The sequence below is a fragment of the Rhineura floridana genome, chromosome 11, assembly GCF_030035675.1.
Source record: "Rhineura floridana isolate rRhiFlo1 chromosome 11, rRhiFlo1.hap2, whole genome shotgun sequence".
NCBI classification, from domain to species: Eukaryota; Metazoa; Chordata; class Lepidosauria; order Squamata; family Rhineuridae; genus Rhineura; species Rhineura floridana.
Window position 1 is genome coordinate 11,757,383 of NC_084490.1, and position 11,019 is coordinate 11,768,401.

Below are 11,019 nucleotides of genomic sequence, written 5' to 3' on the forward strand. Positions count from 1 at the left end.
TTACTTCTTGCATATCACTGAGAAAATTGGGGAAGGAGAAAGGAGACAACAATGAGATATTTCCATGCCTTCATAGCCTTAGGTTAAGTGAACAAAGGGCTTATCTGTGTGTCAGCTGCCGTTATGTCTCTTGGCTGTGTTGTCCCAGCGGTACCTATATTATACACAGGAGCATAGACAGCTGTCTTATGCTGAGTCAGACCATTGTTCCGTCTGCACCAGGTTTGGGAATCTGTGGCCCTCTATATGTTGTTGGACTCTAACTCCCATCAGCCCCAAACAGCAAGGCCCATGGTCCAAGCATGATGGGAGAGCCACAGGATCCCTCTCCCTTATTTCAAAATATTTTTCTGTCTTTCTTTTTTTTAGACAAACAGCTGCCTATATTGAGTCAAACAGTCATTGGTCCATTTAGCTCAGTATTGTCTACACTGACTGGCAGTGGCTCTTCACAGTTTTCTGAAAGGAGACAACACCCGACCCTACCTGGAGATTCCGGAGATTGAGCCTGGGTCCTTTTGCAGGCAAAGGAGAGGGTCAACTGTTATTTATTTATTTATTATTTATTTAATTCATTTGTATCCTGCCCTTCCTCCCAGCAGGAGCCCAGGGCGGCAAACAAAGCACCAAAAAACTTTAAAACTTCATAAAAACAGATCTTAAAATACATCAATTCAAAACAGCATTAAAAACAATTTTAAAAATAACCTTAAAAAAGGGTTAAAACATTATTAAAAAAACATATTAAACAATTCTGACACAGATGCAGACTGGGATAGGTCTCAACTTAAAAGGCTTGTTGAAAGAGGAAAGTCTTCAAAGGGCACCGAAAAGATAGCAGAGATAACGCCTGCCTAATATTCAAAGGGAGGGAATTCCACAGGGTAGGTGCCACCACACTAAAGGTCCATTTCCTAAGTTGTGCTGAACGGACCTCCTGATAAGATGGTATCTGCAGGAGGTCCTCACCTGCAGAGCGCAGTGATCGACTGGGCATATAAGGGGTAAGATGGTCTTTCAGGTATCCTGGTCCCGAGCTGTATAGGGCTTCGTACGCCAAAACTAGAACCTTGAACTTGGCCCAGTAGCAAATGGGCAGCCAGTGCAATTCTTTCAGCAGCGGGGTGGCATGTTGACGATACCCTGCTCCAGTGAGCAGTCTTGCTGCCACATTTTGCACCAGCTGCAGCTTCCGGACCAACCTCAAGGGCAGCCCCACATAGAGCAATACAGTAATCCAGCCTGGAGGTTACCAGTGCGTGGACGACAGTGGTCAGGCTATCCCGGTCCAGAAACGTCTGCAGCTGTCTCACCAGCCGAAGCTGGTAAAAGGCACTCCTAGCCACTGAGGTCACCTGGGCCTCTAGCAACAAAGATGGATCCAGGAGCACCCCCAGGCTACGGACCTGCTCTTTCAGAGGGAGTACGACCCGATCCAAAGCTGGCAACTGACCAATTATCCGAACTCGAGAACCACCAACCCACAGCGCCTCCATCTTGCTAGGATTCAGACTCAGTTTATTGGCCCTCCTCCAGTCCACCACCAAGTCCAGGCAGCGGTACAGGGCTTGTATGGCCTCTCTTGATTCAGATGTTAAGGGAAATAGAACTGGGTATCGTCAGCATACTGCTGACACCTCACTGCAAATCTCCGGATGACTGCTCCCAAGGGCTTCATATAGACATTAAACAGCATTGGGGACAAGATGGTACCCTGCGGCACCCCACAGCACAACTGCCAAGAGGCCAAAAGACAGTCACCCAATGCTATTCTCTGAGAACGACCTTGGAGATAGGATCGGAACCACTGTAAAACAGTACCTCCAATACCCATCTCACCAAGTCGGCCCAGAAGGATACTATGGTCAATGGTATCAAAAGCCGCTGAGAGATCAAGTAAGAACAACAGGGTCGCACTCCCCCTGTCCTTCTCCCAATAAAGGTCATCCATCAGGGTGACCAAGGCCAATTCAGTCCCATAACCAGGCTAGAACCCAGACTGGAATGGGTCAAGATAATCTGTTTCATCCAAGAGTATTTGCAATTGCTGCGCCACAATCCTCTCAATCACCTTCCCTAAAAAGGGAGTATTTGCAACAGGTCGGTAGTTGTCACAAACCAATGGGTCCAGGGTGGGCTTTTTCAGGAGTGGTTGAATCACTGCCTCTTTCAAGGTGGCTGGAACCACTCCCTCTCTCAATGATGTGTTGACCACACCCTGGATCCACTCGGTCAGACCCCCTCGGCAAGCTTTAATAAACCAAGAAGGGCAAGGATCGAGAGGACATGTTGCTGGCCGCATCATTGCAAGCACCTTGTCCACATCATCAGGCCGCATCAACTGAAACCGTTCCCAAGAAGTTACAGCAGATGTTGCACTGGACACCTCATTGGAGACTACAGCAGATGTGGATGGGGCATCAAGACCGCTACAGAGGCGAGCAACTTTACCCTCAAAGTGCCTTGCAAACAATTCACAGTGGGCCTCCGAAGGGTCTAAGACTCCATTTCCTGGAGTTGATGTCAACAGACCCCTGACAATACGGAAAAGCTCCACCGGACGGCTACTTGAGGATGCGATGGAGGCAGAGAAGTGGGCCTTCTTTGCCGCCCTCACTGCCACACAGTAGGCACGGTTATACAGAGCTTGGAAAAGTTACTTTTTTGAACTACAGCTCCCATCAGCCCAATTCAGTGACCATGCTGGCTGGGGCTGATGGGAGTTGTAGTTCAAAAAAGTAACTTTTCCAAGCTCTGCGGTTATGATGTTTTACTCGTGCCCAATCAGCCTCACAGCACGTCTTTCGCCACTTGCGCTCTAGCCGTCATCCAGCCTGTTTCATTGCCCTTAGCTCACTGGTGTACCAAGGTGCAAGCTGGGCTCCACAGTGCCGGAGAGGGTGCATGGGGGCAACAGTGTCGAGAGCCCAATGCGCCTCACTGTTCCACAGCGTGACAACGGCTTCAACAGGGTCACCTGCTCTATCTACTGGGAACTGCCCCAGGCCATTCAGGAATCCAGTGGATTCCATTAGGCTCCAGGGGTGGACCATCTTAACATGTCCACCACCCCTGCAAGGAAGGATCGGAGCCATAAGTCTAAACTTCACCAGGAAGTGATCTGACCATGACAATGGGGTGACATCCACCCCCGCTATCTCCAGACCACCCCTTCCTCCATCTGGAGCAAAAACCAAGTTGAGGGTATGCCCTGCCCTATGTGTTGGGCCAGTAACAACTTGAGACAGCCCCATGGTTGTCATGGAGGCCATGAAGTCCCGAGCTGGAACACTAGAGGCAGCCTCAGCATGGACACTGAAATCACCCAGCACTATCATTCTGGGCTCCTCCAACACCACAGCTGAGATGACCACCACCAGCTTGGTCAGAGAAGCCGCCGGGCAGCAGGGTGGATGGTACACCAGCAGCAACCCTAGTTTACTGTCTCCTTGGTTCAACACCAGATGCAGAACCTCACAGCCAGCTCCAAGACAGAGTGGTTTCCCGGTGACAGAGATGGAAGTTCTGTAGACAGCACCTCCTCCCCCCCCCATCCCTGCAGCCTGTGCTGGTGCTGCAGTGAGTATCCAGGTGAGCAAAGATGGGTCAGATCAGCCCCTCCAAGCTCACCCACCCAGGTCTTGGTAAAACACACCAAATCGGCACCTTCATCCACAATCAAGTCATGGATGAGAGTGGTCTTATTATGTACCGATCTGGCGTTAAACAACACACACAGGCCAGTGAACACAGCAGATGAGCAACAAGGAATCAAACCATGAGAGGAGCAGCAGCAAGGAACAAGGCGCAGATAGCCTTGCCTTCGCCTTCTCGGGTAATTCACCACCTCCCCATGGCTATATTTCCCTCTGCCCATAATCACTGAAATTGGGGTGACATCACCGATGTTCCTTCGTACTAAGACTCCTCCTAAACACCAAATATGGGCCCAACACAAGCCCACCAACAAAGCCTGCCAGAGCAAATTATCCCAGTAGGCCTCTGCGAGGATTTGGAACAGTCACACCCATTCAAACTTTTTCACACAGGGCCGATCTACTCCGCCTCCTGTCTCACACCCAGGGAGGGCCAGCCTTCTGCCAGTTACAGACTCTCACTCTGAAGGCATCTGGTGACTTTCTCCTCTCATTCAGTTCACTGCACAGGTTCCCACCTGGTGCAGGAACTATGCATGCACCACACGCCCTCCCCACCACCAATCTCCTCTAGATTGGTTTAACAGAAAACAATTTAAAAAAGAAAGAAAGAAAGAAAGAAAGAAAGAAAGAAAGAAAGAAAGAAAGAAAGAAAGAAAGAAAGAAAGAAAGAAAAAGAAAGAAAGAAAGAAAGAAAGAAAAGCAACAAGAAAAAGTAATAGAAGGGGGGTAGCGGCCTCGCCCTCGGGACTCCCTAAGGGGCTCCCCAAGGGCAGCTGGGCTTTTATGCCTCCTGGCCCAGCCAGCAGCGGTTGCAAGGGGCTGTGAGATTAACTGCAGCCTCTCTCTGGAGCAAGGGCCAGGCAGGGGGTCCCAGTCCTAGCAGCACTTACCAGGGACTTCAGCTGTCTGGACAGACAGCAGCCCAAAGGAGCTAGTAGCAAGCACCCAGATGCCAGATACCCACTCCCAGGGCAGGTCTTCCTCAGCCCCCTCGTGCTGCAGCTGTTGAGCCATGGCCCTTCCCCATCCTACCATCTCCTCTAAAAATATTGTGGATACCACAAATAAAGTAGTAAGAAACCTAAGGGCACAAATTAAACAAAAACCCTACCCCAAGTAGCCCAGTAAGGATTAGAAAAGCCCAGTGGTCAGAGCAAGGGAGAAAAATAGGAGAGGGAGAATGGAATGGAGTATCTAGAAAAAGGACATGGCTGGCTGGAGCCCCGAACAGGGGGCAACATTTTGGTCTTTTCTGTTCTATTCCGTTCATGTTTACAGAGATGACTAGATGTATCTGAGCATCACTCAAAATAGGCACCTATGACAACTACACTCTTCCAACAGGGAAATGTGGTTCAAACCATTGTGGGATGGGTGAGGAGGAAGGATAACAGGGCTCCAAAATGGCCTCTGGGGTCTCCAACCCACCAGCCCCACATTCCCAGGGAGACAAGTGGTAGGGGGTGAAATCCTAGAATGGGAAAGGAAAGAAGATTAAGAACTAGGCGAAAAAAGGGGAAAACACAAAAGGAACGACTCAGATGGGTATACAAATTTATACTAAAGAATTTAAACAACAGAACTGATGTGGATGCTGTTCGGTAGGGATGGAGACTGACGAAGGTGTGCGCTCTGAGTAGGGGTGTGCTAGAATTCTGCCCAATTTGGATTTGGAACCACATTTTCCATTAATTTCCTTATTCGCTATCCTTGTGGATTGGATTTTTATGTAGTGATTTTCCATGGCTATATTTGGAAGCACATCGTTTTAAAAACCCTGTGTCTAAGATACTGTAATTAATATTTTTATCAGTATTTCCTTCAATTTATTAATATGTCCTTCCATCTATCGATCCCTTTTAAAAAAAAATACAATTTTCCCAAGGGGGAAAAAGAATTCAGTAAAAACAGCGGCAAAGAATGAACTCAAATCGATAACAGCTTGTTAAGCTGATGGAATACTTTCAAACTGGCTCTGGCCAACCGATCTCATCCCTAATCAGAGTCTCCCAGTCTTGGGGTGCCGTCTATGTCACACACCCTGGGCTGCCAATAAAGGGCATCTGATAGGCCACTGTGAGAATGGGATGCCGGCCTAGAAAGACCATTGGCCTGATCTAGCAGGACTCTTCTTTTGTCCTCAGATTCCCCACTTGTAATTCCCAGCAACTGGCATTCAGAGACCATTTGAAAAAATAATGATACACCCTCATCTGGTTTTTACCCACCTGTAAATCCAAAAAAGAGTTTCTTGAGGTTTTCTTGAGCCACTTCTCCAGAGGTTGAGTTTAGGATTGGGACGGAGGTGCTCAGTCCAGTTCCATCTTCTGCCTGTGAGTGATGTGGGCAAGAGACATCTGTGGAGATGTTATATCTGCTTAAAATGCAGGATGAACAGCAAATCAAGGGAGAATGGAGCATGCGTGTGTGTGTGTGTGTGTGTGTGTGTGTGTGTGTGTGTGTGTGTGTGAATTGCTCATTCTTTTTCAAAAGGAACTGCATTAGCTGGTGCCTTATCTGCTCTTAGGGAGTTAGTGGGAGGGGGAATAATTCGTAACTAGACAAGTGTTACAGACCTGTCCTCAAGGGTGCCCTTGGAGTTAAAGTTGTCTCTTTTGCCTTCGCTCTACTGTTGGCTGTGGGAAGCCAACAAAGCCCTGTGCCTCTATTTCACCCACGTGAGAACTGAGAACCAACATGTCATCACAACCCAAGTAAAATGATTTTTTTACCATGCCTAGTAAAATGATTATTGCTTGCATCTCTTAAGGGTTAGGATCCTCATGAGGCACATGAAGCTCTCTTGGCATCCTACAGTTCTGCATGAGGTCACATCTTCTGCAGCCTGGTGGGGGCAGCTAGGAGTTGTAGTCCAAAACTGCCAGAGGGCACCAGTTGTGAAAGGCTGCACAGTACTCAAGGTCAAGCACAGTCTGAACGTCGGATGCCTAGTTAGTTTTGTTCAAGGCCCTCTCATACACTCCTTAAGTCTGCCCCCACTATTTGGTGGCAAATGTCAAGTATGCAGTTTCTAGTGGTTGAGCATACCCACCTATTCTGCTGGCAACTCCTCCTTCCTCCAGCAAAGGTGTTGACCCAGTTCTTTTCTGTTCAATAACCCCTCCCCTCAGGAATGAAAGACTTTCAGTATTTAATTCGCAAAGGACCTCATGGTTCAGCCTGATAGTTTGCCCAGCAGCTCCGTGGGACACTTCAGGACTGGTTGCTCCAATCTCAGCTAGTTTCCTTCTTTGTATCTTCTGCCATTGTCTCATCTACCTCGTGCCTCCTTTACCCTTTCCTTTTATCTGTGTTGCTTTTCTTCAGGATATTTAGGGACCCCTCAGGGAACAGGAAGCTGCTTGTTTTCCTTTAAGGACATTTTTCTACTTTCCATTTTGGGAGGGTTCTAAAGAACTCAGGAAATGTGCTGAGTGCCACATTTTGCAGGGCTTCACATCAACCTCCCCATCACAGCCAAAGACTGGATGGAGCACATCCTAAATTGTGGATTTGCTTAACTGCTCCAAGAACTCTGATAAACAATTGTGCCCTGAAATCTCAGGTCACTGTGGTTCTCAAGAAACCTACTTCATGTCCTCCTCTACTTGAAACAGGAGGATAATACAAGGTTTTATCCTTCCAGTTCTGTCTATCTCCTCCATTTCCCTGATCTCACTGTCTTGTTTGCCCTTGGGTGAGCCAAACTCCTGCCATTTGCCTTAACTGTTCCCCATTGTGTCCAAGGTCTCCATTTCAACCCATCACATCCCTTCCATCCTTCCCTGCTTCGTATGCAGCAACAGTGAGATTCCTTGCCTCCATTTATCTCTAGCTCTAACTCAGAAGTGAGACTTAGGCAGATATGATTAAAATGTGAACTTAATGAATGTCTCCCCCCGTTTCTAATCTGGAATGCATTATGATTGCATCAAGAACAGGTTGCAGAATACACCCGGAGTGTATTAAATTCCAGCCTGGAGAGGTCCTAGCATTCCTGACAGCGACTATTTTTAAAAAAAATATTATTATTATTATTATTTCCATTTATAGACCGCTTACTATCTAAAAGATCTCAAAGCGGTTCACAACAGAATACGCAAGGTACAATAAAAACATATCAAATTAATTTACAAAGGAAAATACATAAACAATATTCATTTTCATAAACATATACATAAACACAGTATAAAAGTCAGAATTCACCAAGGGAAGCCTGTGAGGCACCCTCCCCGCTCTGTGAAGGTGTCAGAAAAGTGAAATTATGTTGCCCATGGAGGAGGGCGACAAGCAGGTAAAAGGTTATCGCTAATATTTTAAATCAGTCACTGAGCTGATAGGCTTGACACTATTCTCATCTGATCTTTTAGTTTTATGATGGTTAATGCAGGGAGAAAAAAAAGCTTTGGACTTGGTGAGGGGGCATATTTTTTATTTATTTATTTTATTTCCTTAGTAAGATTTTTTATACTGCTTATTCAACCAAAAGTAATGATTACGTTTAAATAAACTTCTATAAAATCATTAAAAGAGCAATAACTCCAGAATTTATTTTATTATTTATTTATTATTGCATTCATATCCCCCCTTTCCTCCAATGATCTCGTACATGTTTTCCTCCCTTCTCCATTTAATCCTCACAACCTCCCTGTGAAGTAGGTTAGGCTGAGAGTCAGTGTCTAGACCAAAGTCACCCAGTGGTCTCCCAGGTCAAAGTTCAACATTCAAATGTAAAAAAACAAAAATAGACATGGTAAAATTATCAAAATATAGATAAAATCAACAGGTGTTAAAAACAAATATACATAATCAAATTACAAATGTGTCTAGTCTTGCCTATACAAACAAGAGTTTGCAGGTTTAGGAATTTTGGTTCCCATGAGTTGCTGGCAGAGATTAATACCCCAAAGAATGTCTCCCTTCCACCTAAGACTGGATGTCAGGAGCTCCCTTCCACCCTATAGAAACAAGTTTACTACCCAAAGTGCTGAAGAGTCATCCCCCTTGGCAAGGCTGAATGTCTTCCCCTCTGCAGTTACATTCCCCTGGAGGAGAGCTGGGGTCCGGAAACTACATGTTGCAGTGCCTGAGAGAGAACTCTCTAGGAAAGTGGATGGTGGAGAAATGGGTTTCGGTCGGAGAGGACATCTTGGTCTTTTTGCTGGCAAACAAGCTCATGTTGGTTCTCTTACAGCAATGATTCTCTTAGGAGTTTATATCTACACCACCACCCCGCCCAAAAAAGATGATCACTAATTCAAACGAATGAAGTAGGGATTACACACCATTTTGACCTCCCTGGAATCCAGGCTCAAATCCTGGACTCTAGTTGGGACAGACTTGATAGCACCCAGTTCTAGTGCGTTGAAACTCTATTCTGGAATTTTATTGCCTGGGGAAGTGGATATAGGAACACAGGAAGTTGCTTTATGCCGAGTCTGGCCATTGGTCCAGTCAGCTCCATATTGTCGGCAGTCACTGGCAGTAACTCTCCAGGATTTCAGGCAGGAGATGTTGGGCAGGCATTAATAATGGAATCATAAAATGATAGAATAGTAGAGTTGGAAGGAGTCTGTAAGGCCATCAAGTCCAATCCCCTGCTCAATGCAGGAATCCAGGTTAAATCATATCCAATAGGTGGCTGTCCAGCGGCCTTTTGAATAAGAAGAAGAGTCCTGCTGGCTCTGCCCATTGGCCCATCTAGTCCAGCATCCTGTTCTCACGGTGGCCAACCAGGTGCCGATGGGGAATCTCCAAGCAGGATGAGCTCAGCAGCACTCTCTCACTCCTGTTCCCCAGGAACTGGTATTCAGAGACATACTGTTTCTGATACTGAAGGCAATATAGCTGTCATGAGTCATAGGCATGGATAGTCTCATCCTCCATGATTTTGCATAATATGTTTAAAACCTCTGAGTTGGTGACCATGTTGTGCTGTGGGAAGAAGGACTTCCTTTCTTCCATTTGGAATCTTGCAACATTCAGCTTCAGCAGATTAGTCTGGGTTCTTAGGAGTGAAGGGGGAAAACACCACCCTTCTCTCTATCCGCTTTTCCCACACTGTCTATATACACAACAGCAACAGTACACTAAATATCTAACAATCTGATGCTCTTTCATGATGCCCCAAGCCAACTACCTGAGGTGGCCGCCTCACTCTGCCTAATGGCAGGGCGACCATGAGCAGACACCTGTCCAGAACGTCTTACCAACAGTCTTCTTATGGCAGCTTTCATCTCCTTGTTCTTCAATGCGTAGACAGCAGGGTTCAGAAAGGGGGTGACAGAGTTGAAGAAGACGGAGAACACTTTATCAATCATGAACCGGGTATATGGATGAAGGTACGTAAACAAAATGGGTCCAAAGTACATGGTGACCACAATGAGGTGAGAGGTACACGTGTAGGCAGCCTTGTTGGGGCCTTCAGAGGGTCCCCGGGAGCGGATTGTGGAGAGAATGAGTGCATAGGAGAGAAGCACGGCAAGGAAACACACCAGTGACATAATGCCAGTATTAGTCACCATTGTGACCTCCAGGGGAGAGGTGTCAATGCAAGCCAATTTGATGACATAGGGAAGGTCACAGAAGTAGTTGTCCACCCGATTGGGCCCACAGAAGGGTGCGTTAATGGTGAAACCAAGTTGCACACTGGTGTGGAGGAGCCCACCGGCCCAGGAGGCTAGCACAAGCCCTATGCAATGGCGCCGGCTCATGAGTGAGGCATAGCGGAGAGGATGGCAGATGGCCACATACCGGTCATAGGCCATAGCTGTCAGCAAGAGCATCTCGCCACCTGCAAAGAGATGGAGGTAGAAAATTTGGGCCATGCAGCCCTGGAAAGAAATGGCTTGGCGTTGTACAACGAAATCAAAGAGATACCTTGGGATGACAAAGGAGGCCAAGCACAGATCCAGTAAAGCCAGATGACCTAGCAGAAAGAGCATGGGGGAATCAGAAAGGCTGTGATCGCTGATAATTGCTGACAGGATGAGAACATTGCTGAAGAGAGTAGCCATGTAAACGAGGAGGAAGAAGACAAATAAGAGGACATTGACTTCCCAGGTGTCAGAGAGACCCAGCAGGACAAACTCCGTCACCATTGTCTGGTTGCCCCACGCCATCCACTTATTCTGTATCACTGAGAAAATTGGGGAGGGAGAAAGGAGACATCAATGAGATACTTCCATTCTATCGTAGCCTTGGGTTAAGTGAACAAAGGGCTTACCTGTGTGTCAGCTGCCATTATTACTCTTGGCTGTGTTGTCCTAGCAGTACGTATATTATACACATACTCAGCCTCAAACAGCAAGGCCAATGGTCCAAGCATGATGGGAGGGCCACAGGATCCCTCTCCTTTATT

General features: G+C 46.9%; 1 protein-coding gene across 1 annotated transcript; it reads right to left on the reverse strand.

Moving 5' to 3' along the window:
* Positions 1-9,775: 9,775 nt before the first annotated feature.
* LOC133367358 (olfactory receptor 4K3-like) lies at positions 9,776-10,780 on the reverse strand. Its single transcript, XM_061591457.1, has one exon. It carries the CDS (start codon positions 10,778-10,780, stop codon positions 9,776-9,778), a length of 1,005 nt encoding a protein of 334 aa, XP_061447441.1.
* Between the last annotated feature and the right edge of the window lie 239 nt (positions 10,781-11,019).

Coding starts and splice junctions, on each gene's coding strand:
- LOC133367358 (XM_061591457.1), bottom strand. CDS start 10,780: ATGGCGTGGGGCAACCAGACAATGGTGACGGAGTTTGTCCTGCTGGGT.